Source organism: Styela clava, chromosome 2, assembly GCF_964204865.1.
Source record: "Styela clava chromosome 2, kaStyClav1.hap1.2, whole genome shotgun sequence".
NCBI classification, from domain to species: domain Eukaryota; kingdom Metazoa; phylum Chordata; class Ascidiacea; order Stolidobranchia; family Styelidae; genus Styela; species Styela clava.
The window spans coordinates 30,142,247-30,169,648 of record NC_135251.1 but is presented as its reverse complement, the minus strand read 5'-3'; the positions used below and the strand labels follow the sequence as shown (position 1 = coordinate 30,169,648).

General features: G+C 37.0%; 4 protein-coding genes and 2 long non-coding RNA genes across 6 annotated transcripts; 3 read left to right on the top strand and 3 right to left on the bottom strand.

Moving 5' to 3' along the window:
* Positions 1-1,161: 1,161 nt before the first annotated feature.
* LOC120336472 (zinc finger protein 703-A-like) lies at positions 1,162-6,634 on the bottom strand. Its single transcript, XM_039404156.2, has 2 exons — positions 5,726-6,634; positions 1,162-2,977 (listed from the first exon to the last, which is right to left on the bottom strand). Exons 1-2 carry the CDS (start codon positions 5,801-5,803, stop codon positions 1,562-1,564), a joined length of 1,494 nt encoding a protein of 497 aa, XP_039260090.2. The 5' UTR covers positions 5,804-6,634; the 3' UTR covers positions 1,162-1,561.
* Positions 6,635-12,631: 5,997 nt separating this feature from the next.
* LOC144416337 (uncharacterized) lies at positions 12,632-16,804 on the bottom strand. The gene is made up of 4 exons (XR_013472235.1): positions 15,740-16,804; positions 15,369-15,429; positions 15,010-15,068; positions 12,632-14,247 (listed from the first exon to the last, which is right to left on the bottom strand). It is a non-coding gene; the product is annotated as an uncharacterized LOC144416337 (long non-coding RNA).
* A 3,550-nt stretch (positions 16,805-20,354) lies between these two features.
* On the top strand, positions 20,355-22,425 carry LOC144419935 (uncharacterized). The gene is made up of 2 exons (XR_013474385.1): positions 20,355-20,841; positions 21,119-22,425. It is a non-coding gene; the product is annotated as an uncharacterized LOC144419935 (long non-coding RNA).
* Positions 22,426-23,880: 1,455 nt separating this feature from the next.
* LOC144432142 (general transcription factor II-I repeat domain-containing protein 2-like) lies at positions 23,881-24,525 on the top strand. The gene has a single exon (XM_078120256.1). The coding sequence runs from the start codon at positions 23,881-23,883 to the stop codon at positions 24,523-24,525; it is 645 nt and encodes a 214-aa protein (XP_077976382.1).
* A 26-nt stretch (positions 24,526-24,551) lies between these two features.
* LOC144432141 (general transcription factor II-I repeat domain-containing protein 2A-like) lies at positions 24,552-25,202 on the top strand. Its single transcript, XM_078120255.1, has one exon. It carries the CDS (start codon positions 24,552-24,554, stop codon positions 25,200-25,202), a length of 651 nt encoding a protein of 216 aa, XP_077976381.1.
* Positions 25,203-26,576: 1,374 nt separating this feature from the next.
* Positions 26,577-27,185, bottom strand: LOC120331576 (uncharacterized). The gene has a single exon (XM_039398670.2). It carries the CDS (start codon positions 27,183-27,185, stop codon positions 26,577-26,579), a length of 609 nt encoding a protein of 202 aa, XP_039254604.2.
* Positions 27,186-27,402: the final 217 nt, after the last annotated feature.

Sequence of the window (27,402 nt, the reverse complement as noted above, 5' to 3'; positions counted from 1 at the left end):
TACTGATGATGACTCATGTCTTTCTTCATGATACCAAGAATTTAACTGAACATGTGTTAATTGATATGGCGCTCGTATTTGAATGAGAATATTTCAAAATAGAAAGAAACATCAGAAAATATTCAGTCGGAGAAAATTTTGAACTTTCGCTGCCTGGGAACGTATTTGTGTTTGGAATTTAGAAATAAAAAAGCCATGTCAAAACTGATCAAATTACGTTTCATGTACATACGTTATGTTTGGAAATCGGTGTATCACACAAATTTGGAATTTTTCAAATATAATCGGAATTTTAAAAAGTCCTATATATATCAGGTTACGAATTCCCCGCAACAAATTTCAAAAGAAATGAGGTCGATGGTTTGGGCTCCACTCAGCGGGCTATATGACAAATTCATTTCGTGGTCACATGCGTCTCAACGAAGTAATCTTCAAGCCACTGTGAAATAAATTATGCCCGGTGGTTTCACTTGTTTGGATTGAATTAAAACGAGTCCACGCAATGCTTTGAAGTGAGCGAATTCCGTCTGTTATATTTGTATTGCGTCACGTTAATCATAAAACACGACGTTGTCAACACAGTAATCTCTAGGCCACTGGTTGTAACTGTGCTAATGTACTACTACAGCAATTTGTGATTTGTTTCTCTTCGTTCAATGAAGAATTGTTGAAAATTTACTGGGTATTTGATCAAGGGCGCCTTTTTGTTCGGCAACATAGAAATTTCATTCTCTCTAATCTACTCGTTAGTATTGATCATCGTGGGAGCTCCTGATCTACTGTCCAAATTTTTTTAATTATTATGCTGCTTCGCAAAATATTAATCACCCCACTGCGTTTCTCAACGACTTCAAACGAATTGGTTTCGGATTGGCACAAAGCTATAGAAATTTATTTCCAAGAGTGTTGAGTTCGGCGGGTTCCCTATATATTTTGTAGGGCAGAAAGGGTTGAAAAAAGTTCCTGATCTTTTACACATTTTAGGTCCGTCACATTCGTTGATATTTTGATAAACTGTCGCTCCCTTGCAGTCACTTAAAATCAACTATTTAAGTATTCATTAGTATAACAATAATTTTAATTTTCTTTCAATTTTAAAGTATTTTGACGAAAAAAAATAATAGTAAACCTTTCCGCCAATGAACAAATTATTAGCAAATATCTCCACCATTGTCTCAGTTTAATCACCAAATTTATACCAAAATCAATTTTTGCCAATAATGCGTTCATTGAAAATCCTTTTGCTCAAGAATAAATATCACCCAATTAAAACCCAGAACGCCAGGTTGTGAGTTTAAAACAAAACAACTAAAATAAAATAAAATAATAAAGCACACGTTCGTTTTTAAAGCAGTGGAACTGAATAAGTCTCGAAATAAAATGAAAAAATAAAAGAAATGTTGAAAAAATAAGAAGTTGGTGTCATATTCTACCTCAAAATGATCCGGATTGACAACTTTGGCCTAGAAACTATTGGAAGATAATGAATATCCTGCCTTAATGATCAGGCATGATAGAGCGCTATAAAATTGTGATTTCTCGTTCTATTTTTTCATTATATTTATGGAAATATGTATCCTCCTGTAGCAGCACCAACCGGCTGCCCGCAATATGCATATGGTGAACTGTATAAAGCTGGAGAACCAGTTACGCTTGGCGGAAATACAGGAACATACGGATTTAATGAATTGGAAAAAGGATTTTTGTACGGGTTATACCTATGTAGCGAATTACAGCGCCTTTGACTGGATTGTAATAGGCGTTCATTAGCTAGAGCAACTTGTGTTAAATTATTGGGTAGATTGAAACCGGGTGGATTGGAACCAGCCATCGAAAAAGCTGATCCGTTAAAGTACGTGGATATGTTGTTGGAAGGAAAATTTGGCATCGCAAAATTATTCACTCCCGATGAGGTGGGAAGTGCATGAGTACTTAAATGCTCAACGAGTCCTTCACGAGTGTGAAAAGTTTTTCCACAATGTCCTTCTGTTGCGGTTACCCATTTGCAAACATGAACGGGAGGATTTGATTCAGCAGTTGATAGATATTCATTTCTAGATGCCATTGCGGCTGCTAGAAGTTGGGATTGCAATCGATTGTAAGGGGATGAGAAAGCTGTTTGCAATCCGAGAGACTGCATGCTGTCTAATGGATACAATGAATAGTATGGATCTGTTTCTTTTATTCTGGCGATATCGCAGGCCCCAGGAAGATGATTATATTGACACCCAACACAAAATTTGTCACAACCTGCTGGGAGGTACGGATAAATACCACTATGTTTGAATGATTTGTTAACATCGAGAGAAGCATCAGAGTGACCGCCGCATGAGTAAGGGTGTGTTGTTGTACAACCACATTTTTTGTGACTATGGGAGTTTGGAATTGGACTTGTGTTGAGATTGCCTGCGGAAGATCCTCGTCGAACTTCATTATCGCCCGAACAAACTCGCAATTTTGTGTGTGTCGGGCCAGTGGACGAGGACGAACGTTCATGCGATTTTATGCTGTCACCTGAGTTCAAAGTCGTGGGAGAATACCGGCTATTAAATGACGGTTTTTCTTTGTTCGGCTTCGCATCGGATAACTCAGGAGACGATCCATCTGACACGCCCATTGGCGTACTTGCTAAAGTCCTCCGTGTAGGGGTTTCTTCGCTCAAAATGTTCGGTGAAGTGCGTCGCGGTTCGGGGAGACCAGTAAGAGAACTTTTTGAAAAAACCGGGGCGGACAATTTCCGTGTTGGCACCGCACAGTGTGAGTTTTCCGGCTCGTATGCCGATGAACGATTCTTTGATGTTTTGCTGTATGGTGTCGCACTCTTTCCAGTGTTAGAAGATGGCGATTTCAGTGGAACTTGCGAATTATCCAAGCTTGCAGAACTCTTTTCGTTTGATAGGCTTTTGTTAGGCCCTTCCTTGCCAATAGCACTGCAGGTTTGCGCAAGTAGAGCGAGGGGACTTTTCTTGGCATCAAGCTGAAAAACAAATAGAATAGGTCAAAACAAATAAACTTAATATTATTATTGTAACAACAGCTACTATAAATAACTCGTGTCAAAAATTATTTATAGCCTATATAAATTTAATCATGCCCATCCTAAAATAAGAGAAGCTGACTTGCTGACCATAGAATATACAATAGCCACTGTGGCAACTAGCCACCCTTATTTACGCATTAGGTACATCTTCAATTCATATCAGAAAAATGCAATGTCCTGTACGGGGAATTGATCTACGAGATCATTTAACATGGGAAGTAGTTAACTAGTTTCTAAATTTGCTTGGAAACACTACACACTAACCCTGTTTCAAGAAATTCGAGGATCGCTTGATGCCACGGTCGGAGGTCATCCCGCGTTCATATACAGACGCAAAAACTGTGTTGCGCGAAAAAAATTCTCATTATTTAATTTGAATCTTTCGACAAACGCAGGTAATGATGAATATTAATGGTGATTGCAAATACTGTTGCGAGTTTGATTGATGGTGGAATATTTTCAGCAAAAATGCGCCCAGCGACCAACTTGAACGTCTAACCACGATTATTACATACATATATATTGTTTAATCAATTTACGTGAGTAGTCACAATGTATAAAACCAACAACCATGTCCATATCATACATGAAAGGTACTTAGAAAGTTTACCCTATCTTTATCGGTGGTTATCCAGTATAGTTATTGTATAGTGAAAATTATAAAATAACAGCGATTCGGTGGGTGCGATATTGCGCATTGCAAACGAGACAATTATTCGAGGAAATTTGACGCCTCGTGGAACAAAACATTATGCAGATTTTCAGATAAGTTTAGCAACACAGGTGCATTCGGATCATATATCGAGATCGTGGCGACAGAATGATTTATGAACATGTGCATGTCAAAATCTGCTTTCTAATCCGTCGTGAATAAGCATAGATAAAGGGCAGTCACCAATCATGTGTCATAATTTAAAATATTTTGTTTTACGCGATGTTCTGTATGGGCTACGTTTTAATGGGCGACTTGGCTGTATTTTGTCATGAAAAAGAATTATTGTTTATGCCTGGGTTTATACCAAGCTACTTTGAATGAGATTATCAGATGTCTATCTATCTACCTCTGTGTAAGATTAAATTCACTGGTACAAATATGACAAATATTTTATAACTATTTATAGCAATTCCATTTTCATTCAGTTATTTATTGGACATTTCAGTTGACGCTTGGACTATTCGGAATTGTGAAGATCATACAGCCCTTGCTTATAGCATTTTGTCACCCTTTTCATTGTAGCTTTAAGCGTTGTCACTATATTATAATTTTAAGCGGTTGGACGTTCAATAACCAGAATCAATATTCATTGGTAGCATGTTGGGTACAGATTAAAAAAAAGCCTAGGAATAAGATCGTGGATATTTGTTATTGACGTCATTTCGGCTTCTGGATCATTCAAACGATATAACCATACATCACAAATCACTGAGCTTTTTTTTTTAATTCGGTAATGTAACACATCTGCATAGGCTTGGGATTCACAGCCTAATTAAAATAATAAGTATTTATTTGCCTTATGTCACGTTTTGTGTGAATGGTCAATTTTAATGCTCATCTAAACTTAAAGTATCGTCGGCTTGGCATAACACGTTCATTCTAACACCTGGCGTATCTATTAAACTTATTGTCATAGCAATAAAATATAAAATTTCATTTATCAAAATATCTTGGTAGTATGTGTTTGATTCAAGCGAAATATACAGAATAATAGAATTATATTCACCATTGACGTGAATCAGGCCGAATGAAAAAACTAGGGTATCGTTTGTGGCAAATAATTCTAAAAAGTTGTTTGCCGCTATTGAATGAACCACCGATACGGCGGATGAGTAATCAAGTGTTTTCTTTCCAATGATGTATGCCTCTTGAATTCCCGATAGATCTACAGCGAGCGTTGTGAACTTTTCAACCGCGCGAGAACTCGGGTCAATCGACGGTCGGACGTATCAATCAACTGCGAAATTAAAGGATCGTCCAAATATAATTATATCGGTTGTCATTCATCTTATTTAAAATATGATTTACTACTTTGCATAGAATAGCTTGAGATGATGATTGAGAAAAACTAATTCACACACCAATTACATGAATCGCGTTAAGAGAAGAGTGGTCGCTTTTTCAACAAGAAAACCATAGTTGCCTTTGTGTAACAGAACTTCGTAGCCAATATACGCAAATCTATATGTACAACTCGTAAAAACAGAATTCTGTATTTAATATGCAATTTCTCTCGGTAGCAGTCGTCATAAGCTTGTTCAATTGTAGCCAATTAATCGACCATTTGAAAAATTGTTTCATAAAATTTCTCGCACATTGATGTCAATTCTACGGCAAACAAATGGGAAAGCAACGGTCGATTTTGTGTAGCTGATATGCAAGTATTATTTATAATACACACATACAGACATAACATAATTTGGATCATAGAAACATATGCACGTATGTGTTTGAAAAACATGTAAAAGATAGTTTAAATGTGATGATGACAAATTTTGCGATTAAACATATCACATTAATTTACGATGATCCGTAGTTCGTGATACAGTATTTAAAAGTCGAAATCTTTTAGCGAAGTGTTGATTACAGTTTGACACGAATAGTGATATTACGCAATATGTGGAAAATATTCCAAATCACCTCTGTGATCAACAGCCAAATAAATATCAATGGGCGTAAATTGTACTTACCGAGGGAGGTCCTGGTGGGGGCTGTATGTACTCCGTGCGGAGATACTGATGCGTTCTTCCCGCTAACACGCCGTCCATTGTCGATGTCTTATAATATTTTTCTTATATTTGCTAACTATGAAAATAAATAATTTTGATAAAATAAATACCAAAATGAACTATCAAAGAAACTAAGTGAATATTGCACTCTTATATTCACTACCTTCAATCATTTTTTTTTCACTTTGCGTGTGCACTTATTCCACGTATGATTATTATTATTTGAATGGAATTCAGTACTTTCTAAGTATATTCTTTGGTTTAATCTAATGCGCGCTTTAGGGTACAACTTCTACAGAACTCTTTTACGCTATTGCTGTTTAGTTAAACTCGTTGATCATCACACGCCGTGTCTTTCGTAAATATTTCATATAACTGATTCACACGTTTTGTACTGTTCAACTGTGTTTAATTGTTATCCACGCATACGCCTATTTCATTCTTCATACCAACACAAATCTCAGAAGATACTGATATTTCCTACCACAAAATAGCTCCAAACAGCCAAAGGCATTCAACTTATTTTCTAACCGGCTGAGACAAAAATATTATTGCAATATTACTTTCCTGATGCTTTGTATGTTTTTCGTTGCAGAAAACCTAATTGCTTACTAACTACCACCAGCGCTGAATAGTACAAAAGAATTTGAACGCGAAAGAAAAAATGAAGCTATCCCCGATGAAAGATGAACATTTCAACACATCTATACATCATCGATTACGCCTCTCACCACAACCCGAAAGGTCAGAGTAAGAGGTATAGGAGGAAACTCTCGTTTCATACACGACGGAGCGAGCAAACAGATACCCGCTACCCCAGAGCGCTACAACAATGATTCTAAATGAAAAGATGAAAGCCTGACCCGCCGCTCACCCAAGCTCGCAATGCTTTACGCAATTAACTTATCATAACCGTTTTAGCGTTACCACTTTCTTCTCGCTTCTTTCCCGCTCTCTCACTCTCCTATCCGACCTACTATGATTGATTGACATCCGAACTGTAAGCTCACTTCACCCTAATCCATCTTCTTTTGTCTCTCGACAGAAACGCTCTCGCCAGATAAGCCCAGAGTGATGATTAGGAAATCCCACACTCAAAAAACCGTTCGATATTTTGAACGATTTAGCGGGCTGTTAGGGAAAAATACAATTTTAGCGCGAGCTACGTTTTGTCAATACGAGTAGGTGCTAAGTGCGGACATATGAGGAAGGGTACAAAATTGCTTCGCCTCTACCGATACAAACCTTTTATTGTCAACAAAATTATTTTATATCGGAACACGCTAATCAGAAATTATTTGAAAATTAATACATTAAGCAATAATAATAATAGTTTATATTCAAAATTTCGAAAAAATGTCCTGAATTGGCCAATATTATACAAATAACTAATCAACATGTTTGTTCGGGCCCTTCAGTTTCAAATCAATTAAATACGACAAGTGTCAACGGCCTTCTTCTGTCATTAAACTGTCTGTAACGTCACTCTCAATTTCGTTCAATAACACATTCTGACAGCCGTGAAAATTCAACTTCCTTTGAACATTTTTACAACTTTTTTATTGAATATCGATAACATATTATCACCGACAATTTTCTACGGAAAGGTGATTTCGATTTTTCTTAATTCAGCAAGCCTTAATGGGAAAATGGCAGTCCGTTTTTAAGAATCACTAAAATGCTTTCAGATTAAACTTCAGCCTACTTTATACTTTGTTGACATTTTTCTATCTGGTTAGTTATAGAGATTGATGACTATAGGCATTAGGATAAAAATAGGATCGTGAACTGCCAACTGTTTTCGTAAATTAAAGAATAATGCAGGGTCTCAACATGACTTTGTACCTGTTGAAGTTATCGATTAATGTCGACGCCAAAGATGGACGCAATTACAACAACGAAATATATCCTCGCCTTAAACGGCGTGGACTGCGAAGCGCTCGGCGAAATCGACGACTATCGGTCCATTACCCTGACCGCGTTCGTAATTCAACACCAACCCGCAGCTTGTCTCGTTGCCTATGTGACAGCCGAACATAAACTTCAATTTTCACTTCGAGAGTAAGAGCAATTCTCCGGAGAATTTGTTATCATTTAAGCTGCGATACTTCGACTTTTCTTTCCATGGGTGAGTGAAATTATTCAAACGTCTGTCAGCCGAAAGTAAAAAAGATAATGAAATCGAAGCCTTTCATCCTTTGACAGCAAACTATTAAAACTGTAACGTTCTGTTTACCTTGTAACATATGATTACAAGCGTCGATAAATCATTGTATTTTATGAAGGTTGCCTGATAAAAAGTTGGGCGTTGGACGAAGCGCCGTGTCAATATTCTGAAAAATAAGAAATTCGACTTTCACAAAAAATTTATCAAATGATATCAATGGTATTACCTTAAACTTCTTATTTATTTTTTTAACAGCAACATTCCTGCTAAATTAGCTTCGTATATTAGTGATTTTTATTGAAATTTGACTCGTACCATCGAAATCCGTTCGTTGCCTGTCAGTCAATCAGCAACTGAAATTTGAATAAAGCGGTTTCCGATAAACAGCAATTTCAAAAATAAGTCGCATACTCTTATGCCATAATAAATTTTAATTCAAGTTTCAATTTCTTCAGACAATAAATCGTTGCATTACAGATCCCAATTTTGTTCCACTATGCCATTTTAAAAAGTAGATTGTTAATTCAAACGGAGTAACAGTGAAAAATTGCAACGGATGAAGATCATACGCGACCTTGACTCGACTATGAATTTCAGCTTTGGATCTTGTTACTATAGCACGTTTATAGAAGGAGTTCGCTCTGCGATCCAAACTTTAAAAAAGTTTTATTATCTAAAATATAGAACATTTTAAAGCCTTCTTAGGGTCAAGTTCAATATATATATATGTGTGACGTTGTACTCGAAATTGAGGTTACTAAGTGAAATGATAAGAAAATCAGTTATGTAAATAGTAGAAGAAAAACACATAACGCACATAGACCAACATCACAATTCTGTTTGCAGATCGAGTCTTAATAATTATTTTTGACCTTGACAGAGCCGGGCGGATTTATCCTGGCACGGTTTCCATGGTTACTTGCGTTTTGGTTCATAAACAAGATAAGAAGTGTTGTCATTTTTCCTGAGCAACAGAAGAAACTTCAATAATTTTCCTGCCCAACGCCTGGTATAAATTTGCCATTGGCGGTAGTTTGCCTTTTTGACAAAACTGTGAAATTTATGAACACGACAGCCGTATTTTGTCAAATCTGAAGGTATCAAGCATGCTACTCTATAGACATCTAGCGGCGATACGCAGTATCTTGAAGTATGCTATACTATGTTAGTTCCGGTAATAGATTTTAAATTTGAATTTTTCGAATTCTTTTTTTGCCCTTCGCCCCGAAATACATCAGTAAATGATGATAGAGCCGATTATTACAAATATGGAATTTAAACCCTATCAATTATAGCAAAAAACTGGCAATATCGGCAGCAACGCTGGTTGTCCATACCTAATCATGAATCTGGATTCTTACGATTGTTTTTAACCTTCGTGTTTTACAAGCGTATTGAATAATTAATTCAAAACTGGTTGCTGGTTTACAATGATTTTAAAGTCAATAAAATTTTCCTTGACTTTGTTTATATTATTAAAACGTGCTATGTCCCTTTTATGCGTGGTTTCCTACCTTTTTCGATACTTTTTCCATTGGCCTATTTTGTAACTCTTAATTGTCACGCACCCGTTCCTATATTACCCTTTCTCAGTTTGTATAGTTGGAAATGTGTTCATAAATATGTATTACATAACTACTGAATAACTAAACAGTATGAATAAAACTACACTAAATACAAAGTAATATCCCCCACAACAACTAGAATTTTCCCCGATTTGGAAGGGAAGCTGCTATAATCATTCGATTCATAAACCATTTCAGTATTCGCTTGCTAAATTTATGATATGGGGTGATAAGGTTCGTTATTTTGAGCAAGAACGTGACGGAATAGGTGACAACAAATCAATTCATTCATTCAATATTCAATTCATTCTATATTATTCAGAAATTTTTTAAGTTGTTGAATCTTTTTGAATACTGAAGTGACAAATAAAACAACCTCTTGACTCCGACATATGATATCAAATTCGAGTTTGGATACGATGCCAGATCCTCATTACGAAAATCCGTCAGTTCGGAGTTTATGTCGAAGTTAAGTTTAAATAATTTAAATCACAATATTACTGTACTGTACTGCGTCTATACATCGTGTGTTACTGCAGAAATAGGATATTTCATTTTTTTGTGTATACTAATGGAGTTTATAATATTCCAATGCTCAAAACATTGATTTGGTTTAGAATTCAGTGATTCCCAAAGTGGGCAATATCGCCCCCCAGTGGGCGAAAACGATACAGAGGGGGGCGAAAAAGTCTAAGGGGGCGATAGGGGGGCGATTTTGCGAAACCTGTTTTATGTTCGGCGCACTTAATTCTGTACTCTGTGTGCATTCGCAGGCTTGAATCACGTGGGCGATTATCACACGCGAAAGGATTTCTGGTCTCGTCTTTGCAGTAAGGCTAGGTAGTTTGCGTATCCCAGTGGTCGGCAAAATACGGCCTGAATAAAATAATCTGGCCCGGGACGATTCACTGAATGGACCTTTCCCCGACCTTTGACCGCGGAAAATTCTTCCCATACTTTACCATTTTAAAATTTTCGGTGTTTATTTTAAGAGTGGTTTCGCGAGTTGTTGCCTGTAAAATGGGGTATTTGTTTCAAAGTATCATTCTAATACACACCATTTAACAATCTGTTTTTTAAAAGTACCGATAAAGAATTTTAGCCTAGTCTATCACAGATATTTCTACACTAATTTTTGATTGCTGTATTTAAACTGAAACTCATAGAAAGACAAAGTAATCATTGACACATTTGATTTATATTCAAATTTCCAAAAAACAACTAAAAACTAACGAATATAATTCAAAAACGCGAAAATGAGGTAATGTTCACGACCACGCCTAAAAATCTTGTCTGAGTGAGAGTGTCTGAGCGCCTGAGCGGATGCGAGAGGGGGCATTGTTACGTTTTTTGCATCTTGCTGATTGGCCAATGTCACGAAGTAAACAAGGAAGTCTATGCCCGGGGAAATATCCAAACGGCGGTTTTGACGATGAAATTTTATTTATTTGTAATCTACGCTCGAGGAGTAAATTCCATTTTTTCACGTAACAGAATTTATCGTGAGACACGTTTATACTGAATTATACTATATCCTAACAATTTAGTGAACAGCCACTCGTTTAACGAGCCTACAATTTAATTATAATTAGACAAATGGAAACACGCAGAAAAGTTGATGCTGAGTGCAGGGGTTCAATAGCGCAGTAAATATTCGAATATATTGCAAAGCAATAAGGAAATAAAATTCATATTCTATTCGAGAGATTGATCACTGCTTAATTTTTGTAAGAATGTATCTTCTTAAAGAAAATCTTTATCAAAATTTCACAAATCATGCGGAAATATTCACTTCGATGTTTGGAAGTACGTATTTGTGCAAACCATTTTTTTGAAAATGAACATTACAAAGAACAAGCAAAGAAGTGGGTTTGGTGATGCCCATTTAGAAAATGTTTCAATCTTGGCGTCGTAAAGCTATCCAGCGTGATGCAGCAACAAGACAGTGTCACATTAAATGTCATTGTAATATTTTTTTAATAAGACGACTGAGTTGAGTTCACGAATTGTCGCGGTTTTTGCGCGTTGTTCCGTTTTTAACTTTCGAAAAATATATACGACCCGCAAAATACTAGCAATCCTGAATTTTGTCCCGCGAGCAACATAAAATTTGCCGACCCCTGGGCCGTAGCCGATAGTCAGTCACGGCTTCTTCCACATCCGAGTCTATAAATCCAAAAACAAATGGCTGGTTAATTATGGACTGGTGATCGGACTGGAGGCCGTGATAGGATGAGGAATCGGGGATTGATTTTTCCGAAGTTTTTTGGTGCAGGTCATCAGGCTGTACGAATGAATGAGATGTACGAAAATCATTATTATAAGTTTGGGAAAATTAACTTTGGTTTATTATTTTAATGTGAAATGGGGTGAATTTAAAAAGTGAAATGCTATATGGCAAGAGTACACGGCGGTTTTTGAGGAGGTAGAACCCTGGATTCTTTCATTTCCGACCTATTATATGGTAAAAAGGGGATTTTCAGCCGTGCTACTATTGCTATTAAAACAACGAAATCTCCTTTCCATCAGTAAACGGGGTAATTTTAGATATAATAAAAAACTCGCCGAAGAACACCAAGCTCATCTATCTCATTAAAAAACACTATAAACTATGATTTGTTTTCCTTGTTTGGTCTGTAATATATTCGTTTCTGACTTTATATTTTTTTGTAGTACAGGGGGGCGATGAAGTTGTATAAACTACTTTAGGAGGGCGATGGTCAAAAAAGTTTGGGAACCACTAGTTTAGATTATTAAACAGAGGGTGCAACATACGGCCCTTGTATCCTTTTTACGCGGCCCGTACTTTACAAAGATGTTACCTCCAAGAAAAATGCTGGAACCTATTCCATTGTATACTTATTCGAGTTTTGAAACAAACTGCTGGGGGTATTCGACAGATTTATACTTGACGTCAATATCATGTATCTACATTTCTGAGACGTTTTGACAGATAGATTGTACGAGTATTTCCTTTCGTTTCCTTTCCTTTCCTTTTACAAACATCCTCGCAACGATCTTTCCGATTTCATGCAAACAACGAATTCCCTACTTTCCAAACTGGAAAATTCGAAAAGCCTTTTTATAATATTAGGCGACTTTAATATTAATTTACTATCCAAAGATAATTTGTCTACACGTTACACTGACATGCTTCTATCGCACCTTGCCGTTCCAATCATAACGCGCCCAACAAGAGTAACTTCGACATCACATACATTAATTGATCATATATACACGAATGCAATCGATCGCTGCTCCTCATCTATTATCATACAACATGATATATCCGATCCCTTTCCTATTATGTCATCCTTTTCTTTTTCGAACACAACTTTCCGTAAGGCCAAACCCCGCATGAAAAGAAAAATGTCTCATTTCAATGAGGAAACATTCAGAAATGATGCTCAAAATGCATTCTATGGATTTTTATTGACAGAATTGTCCACTGATAGCTTCAATGAGGTGTTCAACATCTTTATGACCTCATTGGAACATTTACTCGATGAACATGCACCTATGGTACCGGGTTCTCGCAAAAAAACAAAAATTCTATCCAAACCCTGGATTACGAATGGCATCCAAACATCCATTAGATTGAAAAGTAAAATGCATAAAAAACATTATTTGCATGGCAGTGAAAGCCAACGCGCACATTACAAAAAATACCACAACATCTTAGTTCACCTACTAAGAAAATCAAAACAAGCCTATTATTTGTCAAAAATGAAGGAGGAGATGTAAAACAAACATGGCAGACAATAAAGGAGATTGTGAACATTAAATCAAGGAACAACTCCTCAATATCAGAACTAAAACTTCAAAATGGACTCAAAACTAATGATAGCCTAACCATTGCATCCGAACTTAATAAATTCTTCTCAAATATTGGGAAAAATTTAATAGCAGATGTTCCCACAACAAATGAACATTTCTCGAGCTTTCTAAAAGCTCCTGTTAAGGAGTCAATTTATATGCGACCAACAAATGTGACTGAAGTCTTCAATACCATTCTTGCTTTGAAAACGGAAAAGGCCACAGGCCCATATAACATCTCTACATTTCTCCTTAAGAAGATTGCTGACATAATCTCACCCATCATAGTAAATTTCTTCAACACGTCTATAAGAATAGGCATATTTCCATCTGCGCTGAAACTTGCCAGAGTCATACCATTATACAAATCAGGTGATAAAACTAACCCATCTAATTATCGACCAATCTCCATCTTATCATGTCTGGCAATTGTCTTTGAGAAACTTCTGTATTGCAGATTAAGTGATTTTTGTGTTGAGAACAAACTAATAAATAAATGCCAATTTGGTTTCCAAAAAAATCACTCAACAAGCCATGCCATAATTGACCTCATAGAATATATCTATGATAAATTCGAGAAGGGAGAGCATGTCTGCTGTGCCTTTTTAGACCTAAAAAAAGCCTTTGATACCGTTAGTCATAGCATACTCCTTCGCAAACTTAATCACTACGGAATTCGAGGTTGCGCGCATGCCCTCATCAAAGATTATCTGCAGGGCAGACTCCAATTTGTCGAAGTTGACTCTCACCGCTCCAAAGTTCTTTCAATCGAAGCTGGTGTAATCCAAGGGTCTTGCCTTGGCCCATTATTATTCGTTCTTTTTATAAACGACATCTCTCATTGCTCTGATTTGATGACCACATAATTATTTGCAGATGACACCGGTCTTCTCTGTAGTTCCAAATCTTCACTGAATCTCCAAAATCATGTCAACCTAGAAATGGTGAAAATTTATAATTGGATGCTTAGTAACAAGCTCACCATCAATATACAAAAGTCTAAAGTAGTCCACATTAAGCCTAATCACAACCGCGACAAAACTCCTTTAGAAATCAAAATCAATGGAATCGAGCTCGAGTCTGTGCCTTCGTATAAATATCTGGGGTTAAACATAGACAATCGTCTACAGTGGGATGTGCACATCAATGAAGTGCGAAAAAAACTTTCACGTTCAGTAGGCATCTTGAGCAAACTCCAACATTACACGGACAGAAATACACTGAAGATAGTTTATTATTCTCTCTTTCAAACATATATCCAATATGCAGTTGTTGCATGGGGATCAGCCTCCAAGTCAAAACTAAATCCTATTAAAGTTTTACAGAACAGGGCCGTTAAAATTCTCTATAGGCCCACTGCTCATATTAACATGAATATTATGTATCATGAAACTGGTGTCCTGAAGTATACCGATATTTATCATCTAGAAATTTGTAAGTTGATGCACCAATTCCACAATTGTTGCCTGCCACAGGCATTTAATACCTATTTTGTCAAGCAAAGCAATGTTCACAATTATAACACTAGATCAGCATCCACTTCATCACTCCATGTACCTCGACAGACTTACACTAAAACTCAAAATTCATTCAAATATAAGGGTGTTATTATGTGGAATGCTCTCAGTGCTGATTTACGAAGCATGTCATACCAACTTTTCAAATCAAATATGAAAAAGAATTTCGTGTTGACTTACTTCGAATGTTTGTAACAACCCGATCAAGATCTTTATTGTGGCTGCTTTTATGACACCACCTGAAAAAATATATAATGTGAAAGGTTATTGAATCACTGCAATGACCTAGTAATTACTGTATACTTGCAATAGTTAATATATTATGTCTTCATTACTTTACAGCAACAATCTTTCTCAATTTATAACTCTTGTATCTTTATATGACAAACGTTCATTACTGTATTTACTTTAATGTAGTGAATGAGTTCATATCTGATTTCTGTAATTGAATCAATGGCCTGAGCAATGACACATGTTATTCATATGTTAAAAAGCAAACAAAACATGTCCTATTAACATGATTTTTTTTGTCGACTTACTTCCAATTGTTTGAAACAATCTGTCTCCTAAGTTGTTGTATTACTGTTTTCATACCCCCACCTAAAACAGAGTGAATAATGTTATTTAACTATTCCTAATGACCAAGTACTGTAAATATGGCTTAGCTGTGATACGGTAATTGACGTAATTATTGCATTACTAATTTTCTCATTACGCTGTCCTTATATGTTCAAACTGTTGTCCAGTGCAAATTATTCTTTTAAGGGACCACGTCTGCATTGATATACAGTATATCACTGCAGCACTGAGTACCGTTACCGGTACCTACCACGTTACCGTATCTCGTTTAATTTAATTTTAGCGTCACAGATATTCCGTCTTTCTATTTAATGCTACAAGATTTTATTACCTGTTTTCTTTGCTCTCAATATCCACCGCGTCTAATTGAATGCCAGTGTTACGCCTTCAGAATCTGACGTTTATTGCCGACTGTTAGACAATGCGCATCACAATATAGCAATAGTATTGTTGTGACACAGTCCATTAATGCAATCTCCATGGTTACCAAGTTAGTGGTGTTCAGAGTCGTGTTTTGTTGAAGTGAGCGACTGTTGATTATAGCAGATTGCCTCGAGATATTGTATGCATTTTATTTTCCAATTTATTTACACTTGATTCGACTTTTTCTTCTTTATAATATAGTGTCCAGAGTTATTTTATAGGTGCCGCTGCTCGATAACCACCACTGATTTCCCGCGTCCTTTTCATCCTGTAATATGGCCTATTTATAATTCATTGCCATTTGCATGTTTGCAATCAATCAATCAATCAATCGTTTATTTTGTCATCACAAAAAAACACGTTCAAACATGAAGTGACATAATGAATAAATTACAGTACGAATCATGTTTTTGTGTGACCGGAGTCGCGAGGGACCTAAGAAGGTCTTCAAGCAGCGACACCTACAGCGCTACAGGTTAGAATAAATATAATTGAATGAGGGATAAAATGAATAAATCCTAGGAATAAGTCACAACTGATACAATTACAGCGACATTCGAAGTGTATGCGATTATGACACAGTAAAACAGAAAATGTAACTTTCACGGAATAATTACTAACAACTAATAAAAACGCGAGGAAAGCAAGATAAAAGCACAGAAAAATTATAGGAAGGGCAAGTTTGGCGGAATATGCAACTAAAAGCAATATAAGGCAAACAGTAAATCGAAAATATTTACAGCAAATGCAATTTAGGAGACACTTACGAAAAATTGATAAGGTCTAATGAGGAATACAAACAAACTATTACATCTATATAATGTACATAATAAAGAGGAAAAGATAAAACGGCCTGGTCATTGAAAATAATAGCGAACGTAGGTTAAGGGCAATAAGCTATCGCTCTCCACTCTGAACGATTTTTGAATCAACTATTAATGTAGCAGATACTCTCGGATTCCGACTCCTTGCACCTATTTCGTTCGGGTTGATTGACGTTAGCCAGTGTAGGCCAGATCGTTACGGTAATAAAAAGTAAGCGATCTTAGTAGAAATTTCAATGGTTACCCGTACTGGTATAAGAGGAGAGATACGCCCCGGCGCAGAACGGACCCCAAAAAACCGAATTTTATGAAAACCTTGTGTATATTCTGACCAATTACTGTGACACGGGAAATATAATAATAGCCGGAGACTTTAATATGGTACTAGAACCCATTGATGTGTATGATACCAAAAATTTCAAACTACGACCGCCTGAAAAAATCTTCTGTGGCTTTTTACAAATCAACAATATCTTGGACACCTATAGAGACAAATTCCCCAATAAACAAATTTATACCTATCAATCTGGCACCCAGAGACGTAGAATCGATAGAATATACTCTTCCTTTGACTTATATAGTACTATCTCAACCATTACTCATACGATAAACACAATATCAGACCACCTGTTATGCCCGCAGATTAAGCTCAAGCAAGCAAAGAAAATCCGGTGGGGAAAAGGAACCTGGCGAAATAACACCATACTCTACGAGGATAAGACCTATATCGAAGTTGTAAGACATTCATATAATTTGGCCCTTCTCGATCTAGAAAATAACGTTTCGATATTGGACTGGTGGGATAGTACCAAACAAAAAATAAAGAAAGTCACGGCCGCCTATTCAAAAAACCTAGCTAAAACCAAAAAGAACAATACTTTCAAACTGCGCCAAAAATTAAATAAACTCATAAATGAAGGAATTAAAGAAAACGCACTTACGATCCAAAACTTGAAAGTAGAACTGAATGTCATACTAGACGAACGGAAGAGCTTAGATGTGGTGATGGCTAGAATGAAAAATCTGGAAGACGGCGAAAAACCCACCCGAACGTTTTACGAACGGATCAGAAAGAGGTTGAAACAGACCACCATTGAAAGCGTTAAAGACCGTAATGATTGTTTAGTCACGAGTGAAAAGGGAGTTTTAGCAATCATAGAAGATTTCTATGCGAGGCTATGGGGAATCGGATCAGAAACCGAAAAAAGAAATCAAGATCATTATCTCGACCTTATGAGCTCCACTATAATACCAGAGCTATAGAAATCCGTCATAGAACAACGCGTAACCTCAGAAGAAATTTATAACGCTTTAAAATATATGAAAAATAATAAGTCGCCAGGCATGGATGGTTTGAGTAGAGAATTCTACATAACTTTCTGGGACACGATCAAACCACAGTTTACGCAGTTAGTTAATAATATTATGACATTCGGACATTTCCCCAAATCCTCTAAATTGGCCAAAGTTAAATTAATATACAAAAAAGGTGAAGAAACAGAATTAAAAAATTGGCGCCCAATAACTACACTCAATATGGACTACAAAATCATATCAAAAATACTCGTCAAAAGACTGGAACCAGCTCTAGCTCACATCATTAGTTCGTCGCAAAAATGTTCTCTACCACATAGGGACATGTCAGACGTCCATTATAACACGGACGCAATAATTCGGTTCTGTAAATCCAAAAATATACCCGCAACGATGGTACTCATCGACAATTTAAAGGCTTTCGACAATGTTGATCACAACTTTCTTTTCGGCATTTTGGACAAAATAGGGATCGGAAACCGGTTTCTGAACGTTATTAAAAACATGTATCTAGAAAATAAAAGCTGTATTGATGTAAACGGGAAATTGACTCAGGAAATTAGGATTGGACGCGGAATAAAACAGGGCTGCCCTTTAAGCATGCTCCTGTATGCACTTAGCGTGGAACCGCTAGCCAGGTCGGTTCAAATCAACCAAAACATACGCGGTATAAAACTGGCAAAACAGGAGCACAAACTCGATCAATATGCAGATGACGTAACCTTTACTGTTTCGAACCAACCATCCATTACTGAAATTTTCCACGAACTTCACAATTTCGAACTAGCTTCAGGACAAAAAATTAACAAAGAAAAAACCCAAATTTTGTGTATTACCCAATCATCATATAATTCGATCTTTCAATCTCCCTACAGACGATATATTAAGAAGGACGTAAAAGTACTTGGAATGAATTTTGGTCAAAAACCTCTATATAAAACATGGGAAGAAATACAGCTAAAACTAATCAGAACTATAAACTATCTTAAATTCCGAAATCTTACATGGTTTGGTAAGCAAATCATTATAAACTCGCTATTAATGTCGATAGTAATGTTTCATGCCAAAGTTAAACCACTCCCCCCAATTGCTATGAAGGAGATAAACAGAGCTCTCTTTCAATTCTTGTGGCATCCCAACAAGATAGAGGCAATAAGCAGAAGAAAACTCCAACTACCACGAGAGGAGGGCGGTATGAACATGATAGATATAAAAGCCAAACTAGAAGCATGCCGGGTTGAGAAGATGAAGGCGCTGGTTAATGGAGTCAACTTGGATCAATTCTGGCACCTCGAAGCGCAATATTCACTGGGGACCAAAATTAAACAGATTAACCAAAATCTTTATACAAACTCAATGCCCCACGCTGCAATAATTCCAGCATACTGGCGGGATATCTTGAGCATATATCAATCAACCAACTTTTCGTCGGGAGAATGGGAGACAATTAGGCACAGGGATATATATTCAAAACTAAAAAGCAGACATCAAGAACAACAACAGGAAAACATCAACTGGGAAGATGTCCATCTGATGAAGAACACATCAAGAACATACTACACAAACGCCGAAAGGATCTGTTCCTATCGCATTGTGAGAGATGGATACATCTTCGGCGACCGTATGAGGAGTATGTCCCTTAGATTCGATACGTATGGAAATTTGAAAATATTAGGGTGCAAATTCTGTAAAAGCCTTGTCGACAACACTAAACACATATTCCTGGACTGCCTTAAAACAAAAACTTATATAGCCGAAATTATAAACGTACTCAACCGTATATTAAGCGTCCGAATTAAGATAACGGAAGAGGAAATTCTCTATAATAGCTATATCGGCCCCAATGCAATAGTTGTTACCAAATGCTTCGTCATAATGAAAAAACAATTGATTGGCACAAAAATAAAACTTGATATTCAGAATAAATATATGACCCCCATAGACGACAATGTAGTCTCGAAGACAATATCCCTATTCATACAATTTTTAACAACTATGGAATACAAATTCAGCAACCTCCAATTTATTGGTATACTAGATAACTGGAAAGAGATCCTAAATGGATATTTATCATCATAATTTTGATCCATGAAAAAAATCTCGACCCACCGCGAGCGGTAGCATAATTGCTGACCCCAAATGCCAACCATTTAGACCGTTTTTAACAACCGTAATACCATCTCACAATTAGCGGATGTCATGAATCGGAAGCTTCATGGTTGATGTCGTGCTGTGTGCGTGTTGCACGTCACGCAGTACGTACGGAAGCCGTGGTGGCGGAAGTCGCGCTGTGCTCTGCATGGCGCAGACGAAAGCCCTGGGCAAAGTTATGCTGTGACATACAGCATATACTGAACCCCGGGGTGGAAGTTTGTAGGAGGAGAGATAATCACCGATATATTTATTTTTTAGGTCTCTTTTAAAAGTGCAATATGCTAGGGATCTAATGGTATTAGGTAAAGCGTTCCACAGTTTCACACCTATATATTTAATGGATTTCTGTGTTCTGCTCGAGGAGTACCTTGGGACATGGAATGAACCTGATGAAGCCGATCTGGTAGAGTAGGAATGGATATTACTCTGCTTCGTAAAAAATTCGGTGAATGCCATGGGAAGTTTGTCATCAAAGTACTGGTGCATGAGTTTCAATACCTCAAATTCATGAATATGACCAAGTTTAATTATTCCACATCTGTGGTATAAAGGATCTAGTCTAGACCGAAATGGTGCGTTACATATGGATCGAACTGCTTTGTTTTGTAAAACCTCCAATCTTCGAAGGAGAGTAGTCGATGCGTTACCCCATGATATGATACCATACTGTAGATATGACTGGAAAAGAGAAAAATAGACCATTCGAAGGACTGGCATGGTAAGAAATTTTCTAAGTTTGTATAACATACCAGTTGCACTTGCCAGCTTTCCAGCAACATAGTTAATATGGGTGGCCCATTTCATTTGATCATCAATGTGGATGCCAAGGTATTTAAATGAGTTCACATTTTCGAGTAGAGATCCATTAATGCTAATCTCAAGTCGAATTTTATTTTTACGATTATTTTTGTGGCTAATCAATAGGCATTTAGATTTTTCGACATTAATCGTGAGTTTATTGTTAGTCATCCAAGTTGAAATTTTATCCATTTCAGAGTTCATACCCAATTCCAAATCACTTGGAGAGGCTGAACTTCCAAACAATCCGGTATCATCAGCAAAGAGTTTGACAAGCAAGTTAGTGGCGTGCGGAAGATCATTGACGAAAAGGAGGAACATTAATGGGCCAATTATCGAACCCTGTGGAATTCCACATTGTACAGTTGCAAGCTCGGAGCAACTTGATCCGATTTTTACACACTGCTGGCGATAACTCAGATAGCTCTGGAAAAATTTTGACGCGTGGCCGCGAAAACCATAATGGTTCATTTTTCTAATTAGTATGCTATGGTCAACGGTATCGAATGCCTTTTTGAGGTCAAGAAAAATAGCACTGATAAATTCCCTACTCTCTAACTTATCATAGAAATAAGAAATCATATCGAGAATTGCATGATTAGTGGAGTGTTGTTTTTGGAACCCAAACTGGGATTTGTTTATAATGCCATGTCTTTCTATGAATTCGGTTAGTCTAGCATGTAAAAGCCTTTCAAATACTAAAGTCAATGGGGATAGAACTGATATTGGACGATAATTTGATGTACATTCTTCATCCCCAGATTTATATACCGGTGAAACTTTGGCAGTTTTCAAACTATGAGGGAAAATTCCAAAGTCTATAGAGGCATTAAATAATTTACATAGCAATGGGGAAACTATGTCAACAGCATATTTTAGAAATTTCGCTGGAATATTATCATAACCAACCGATTTACCATCAGGTAAACTTGCTATTGTGTAATATACTTCATTGACGGTTATTGGTCTCAGAAAAAAAGACTCTTTTATTGGATTCTTAAGGTTGCTCAAAAAAGATCCAGTGTGAGGGATTTTTTCAGAAAGCTTAGGGCCTATAGAGATAAAATAATCATTAAAATAGTTGGCAATAAGATCTGGATTGCTTACTTTCTGCCCAGTTTCTGTTTTTATTGCTTTAATTGTAGTTGTTGATGTTGTGTCTTTTTTTATATTGACCAGTCGCCCAATTAGGTTCCACGTTGATTTAACGTCGCCACTGACTTGTTTAAATTTATTAAAGTAATACAATTTCTTTGCTTTAGCTATCAAGACTCTAAGTAAATTGCTGTAAGTTTTGTATAATCTATATTTTGTGTCGCTACCATTTTTAAAATATTTTTTATGCATTTTCTGTTTCGTCTTAATTGATACGCGGATGCCTTTAGTCAACCAAGGTTTAGCTAGAAGTCTATTCTCTCGCCGACTCAGTGGTTTCATTGGTGCATTGGCATCAATGGTTGATTTAAATATCTGAATGAATGAATCGAATAAAATATTTAAATTATCAGATGTAATTTGGCAATTCGATATGGGGTGCAAAGAACATTCTAGGTCAGATCTATAGCTATCAATAGAGAAATGTCTCATATCTCGCCTTAGTAATCTGTTTTTATTTATCTTACTAACGGGAGCAGAGATTGTACATAATTGTGCATAATGATCACTAATATCACTTAGGATGACAAAGCTTGACAAATCATGGTTAATGGAATTTGTAAAAATATTATCTATCAATGTACTGGATGTACGAGTTACTCGTGTTGGTTTAGTAATTAGGGGCAGTGATAAATTGGCAAGGTGTATATCAATATACCTCATAGTGGCCAGATCTGTTGAATGACTCAATAAATCAATGTTCCAGTCACCCAGTAGGATAAATAATTTTTTGTCCCTATTCAACTTTTCTAATGCATTGGAAATAGTTTCGGTAAATTTGATGATATCTTTTCTGGGGTGTTTATAGATTACTCCAATTATGAAAGAGATGTTGGAATTTAGTTTTAAGTTGATCCATAAATCTTCACAGTCTGGATGTTCTAGATCAGGGGTCGGCAACCTACGGCCCGCGGGCCGTATCCGGCCCGCGGAGTAACGCAATCCGGCCCGCGACGCTTCACCAAAATTTAGAGACAAAACGACGAATTTGTGAATTTTGCAAAAAGGTGAATTTTCACCATTTAATTTAATAATCTACCCTCGAGGAGCAGATTATTAGACACGGAGCTATGGATCGTTTTGTTATTATGTGGTCTTCATTAATTAAACGGTATTTTATTCATTTCAATTATTTCTGTGAGCTCTATGGGATTCGTTTTTTGTGTGCTACGACTCGTCTCCAAAATTTGCCGCCTTGTGGCGTTTCCGCGAACGCGTATCTGCCGATTTCGTGCTCAGCGAACGTCGGTGTATCTCGTGATTAGCGAAAGTGGGCGAAAGTTTTTATGGGGAACGTTAGACTGTGGGGCCTGAACTGGTGATACAGAAATGACTCGGATCAGTTCGTATTTCAAATTCATGTTAAAATTTAATAAAATGAATGTGTAATCGCCACGGGGCCTGGAAAAGCATGACAGTCCTTGTACCGTAACCGGACTGGTAAGTTAACGCAGATGATTTATGGAAATGATTTTATGGGTAATGGTAGGCTGTGGTACTTGATCTGGAAATATAGAGGTGACTCAGATCACTTGGTATTTCAATTCACATTAAAATTTAATTATGAAGAATAGATGTAAGTCACAGGACCTGGAAAAGCTGTGACAATATCCCGATACCGGTAAGTTGCCTCATATGATTCTCGGGGAATTGGTGATAAAATATCTCGCTTAGAAGAGGATATTTGAGCATAGCTGTTTTGTTTATGTAACAGAATTTATTGTGAAGTGGACTAAATTTTAATATAACCTAGTAATTTAGTGAACAGGTTTATTGAGCCAGCAATGTAATTATAATTAGGCGAATGGCAACAAAGCGCAGGAAAGTTGATGCTGAGGGAAGAGGGTTCAATAGCACGTGGACGACAAAGTATTTCTTTGTAGAACACTTGGGCAAACCTACCTGCTTGATTTGCTACGCATCTATAGCTGTCAATAAGGAATGTAACATTAGACGCAACTATGTGACAAAGCATCCCAAATTTTCAGAACTAGATAGCCAAAGGAGGAAGGACAAGATTAAACAGTTAAAAGACAGTTTAGAAAAGCAAAGTTCTTTCTTCCACAAACAACACAACGAAACCGAACAAAATATTGTTGCTAGTTACGAGGTGGCTAAATTAATTGCAGAACACATGAAGCCCTTTGTAGATGGTGAAATTGTGAAAGAATGCTTGATGACCGTCGTTGGTATTGTATGTCCTGATAAGGAAAAGTTATTCTCAAATATCAGCCTTTCTGCTAGAACCGTGACTCGGCGAATAGAAGAAATGTCAAGGGATGTGAAGCGTCGTCAAAGGGATATCATCAATAACTTACAATTCTTCTCAATTGCAATTGACGAGAGTACAGATGTGGCAGACACCGCTCAGCTTTCAGTTTTCGTGCGTGGAGTAAGTGAAGCTTTTGACGTTGTTGAGGAGTTTGTCCAACTAGTGCTGACATTCTGAGCGCATTGCTGCTATGCATTGGAGACATGGACCTTGATCTATCAAAGATGGTATCAATAACCACCGATGGAGCCCCGGCAATGACAGGTAAGAATCGAGGCGTTTCAGCTCTACTTCAAAAACACATAAGTGACCTCGGAATTGACAACGACATCGTCAAAATACACTGTCTGATTCACCAAGAAGCCCTGTGCGCCAAAGCTTTGAGTTTGAAGGGTGTTATGGATACAGTAGTGAAAGCTGTCAACATTGTGTTATCTCAAGGCTTGAACCATCGCCAGTTTCGTCAGTTGCTTTCAGATGCAGAAAACGAATACGGCGATTTACTTTACTTCTGCGACGTTCGCTGGCTTAGTCGGGGTACAATGCTAGAGAGAGTGTATATACTGAGGAATGAAATAGCGTCATTCCTTGAAAGCAAAAATAAGAATTTTCCTGAATTTCGCGATCCAAAATGGCTCTCTGAACTGGCATTTCTAGTTGATTTAACGTCCCATCTAAACAAACTGAATTTGCAGCTCCAGGGGAAAAATCAGCTCGTACATCAGATGTGGAGACATATACTCGCATTCGAAAGGAAGTTATGCCTCTGGGAGAGCCAACTGGAAAAAGCAAATTACGCTCACTTTAACACACTTAAAGAATCCCCACAAGCAACTTTGAGTTTGTTTCTGTAATACGGGAGTTACGAAGCGATTTTTCCTCCCGCTTTGCTGACTTTCGTTCTCTTGAAAACGAATTCAGGCTGTTTAGTACTCCGTTTGATGTCAACGTAGAAACAGTTGCAGAAAATATTCAAATGGAGCTTCTTGAGATGCAATGCAATGAGGAAATTAAATCCATTTTTTATTCGAGAGATGTGTCACTGGTTGATTTTTATAAAAAGTATCTTCTCGAGGGAAATATCTATCCGAATTTGATAAACCATGCGAAAAAATTCACATCGATGTTTGGAAGCACATATGCGTGCGAACAATTATTTTCAAAAATGAACATTACAAAGAACAGGCGGAGAACTAGTATTTGTGATGCCCATTTAGAAAATGTTCTGATATTGGCTTCATCCAGTGTGTCACCTGACGTCGAAAAGCTATCAAGCGTAATGCAACAACAAGTGTCACATTAAATATCCTTTCTAATTTGTTTGCCTGTACGGCGACTTGAGTTCACGAGTCGTCCCAGAGCTCGCTATTTACAATCTAAAATTTCAATTTCTGATTTGTGTAAAAATGTGATTAATAAACAACCCATTCGGTTTATAACTTTCTTAAAAAAATATGGCTGCTCCTGAAGTATGTGTACAAACGTGGCGTACAACCTTCAACATAGTATGTGTACCAGCTTTGAGTTCAGGTTGTGCGTCATCGCCAAAATATGTCCGGCCCGCCAGTAATTGCAGCCTTCAATTTTGGCCCGCGAGTGCCAAAAGGTTGCCGACCCCTGTTCTAGATCGTATTCATGAATCTCACAAAAACCAAGGTCTCGAGTAATATATAGGCCAACTCCCCCAGCAATTGTTTTGGAAGGTTTGTGAATGAATTCATAATTATAAATGGAAATATTTGAGGTGGGAGTCGCACCAAGCCTCGTTTCTGAAATGGCAATGAGATGTGGGGGTATAACTAATTCAGATAATAGATTGACAAGCTCATCATGATTTTTTTGGAGAGATCTAATATTTAGGTGAAAAGCAATAAAACAATTTCTTGGCATGGACCTACTGGTAGAATTCAAATCAGATACTTGTATATTTGCGCATTCACATCTACTTATTTCGCTTAGAAATTTGGAATTCTGGTCAAGTGCACTATGAACCTTATGGTTAGATCGAGGGGGAGAGATTCCATTCAAACACGAATAACAAAAATAAGGCTGAGATCGTGGTGCGCGAGGGGATGCGGAGGCGAGAGCACATTCAGAGTGGAATAGTTTGGCACATATTTCACAGTTTGTTTTAGTTTGATCAGATAATAATAGTTTGCTACATAAATGACATGTTATATCAGTATTAGTCAACATAGAATAAGTAGAAAATGGCACTCACATAGCAGTTATTTGATTTTTGACAGATCTTCATCACATCTAATATTTAGTGAGTTTTTGACATCGCTGTTCTTTTTCACGAATACTTTTCCATTTGAGGTCCATATAAATTTGTATCCGCAGTTATTTTTTGCAGCTCTAGCTCTGAAGTACAGATCTTTATTCAGAGCCGTTAGATTTTCTGCAATAAATATTTTTGAAGGATGTTTAAACACTGCGCTTGATTTTATTGATCGCAGGGACTTTCTTTTTTCAAAGATCTTCATTTTGTTTTTGCGGTGGACGAATTTTGCAATTATGGCAGGAGTTCTAGTATGTTGGGCTCCTGTTGGCATTCTGTGTGAAACAGAGATATCGGTGGCATGGATGTTAACGCCAATCATCTTTGCTATGTTACAGACTATTTCATCCGTATTCTCATTTTCAGTGATGGGGACTCCATGAAACTCGAGATTCTCTAGACGCCCGCGTCTTTCTTGATCTTCAAGCTTCTCCGAGACATAGTATAGATCGTCTTCCAGATCATATATTTGCTCAAGAAGATTATCGATAGTTCTTTTGTTATCGGATACTTGTTTTCCCAAGATTTTGTTCTTATTTGCGAGGTCATCATACATCTTGGTATGAAATGATTGGCTTTCTTTTATTTCAGCTAATTCTGATCTTATTTCTCGCATGGACTGGCTCAAATCACTGAGTACTTCTTGGATATTTGGTGTTATAGGGGTTAGTATATCAGAGTTATCTGATAAGTCATAGTTTTCCTGGAGGCACTGGCCTACCATGGCAGGAAGTTGCAAGGTGATGCCTTGTATTATATTCCTTGTTATTAGA

Excerpts from the sequence above, each read along its gene's own strand:
- LOC120331576 (XM_039398670.2), bottom strand. The coding sequence starts at position 27,185 with ATGTATGATGACCTCGCAAATAAGAACAAAATCTTGGGAAAACAAGTA.
- LOC120336472 (XM_039404156.2), bottom strand. The coding sequence starts at position 5,803 with ATGGACGGCGTGTTAGCGGGAAGAACGCATCAGTATCTCCGCACGGAG. Across the intron at positions 2,978-5,725 it reads CCCCACCAGGACCTCCCTCG|CTTGATGCCAAGAAAAGTCC; the intron begins GTAAGTACAATT and ends TTTGTTTTTCAG.
- LOC144432142 (XM_078120256.1), top strand. The coding sequence starts at position 23,881 with ATGGCAACAAAGCGCAGGAAAGTTGATGCTGAGGGAAGAGGGTTCAAT.
- LOC144432141 (XM_078120255.1), top strand. The coding sequence starts at position 24,552 with ATGGACCTTGATCTATCAAAGATGGTATCAATAACCACCGATGGAGCC.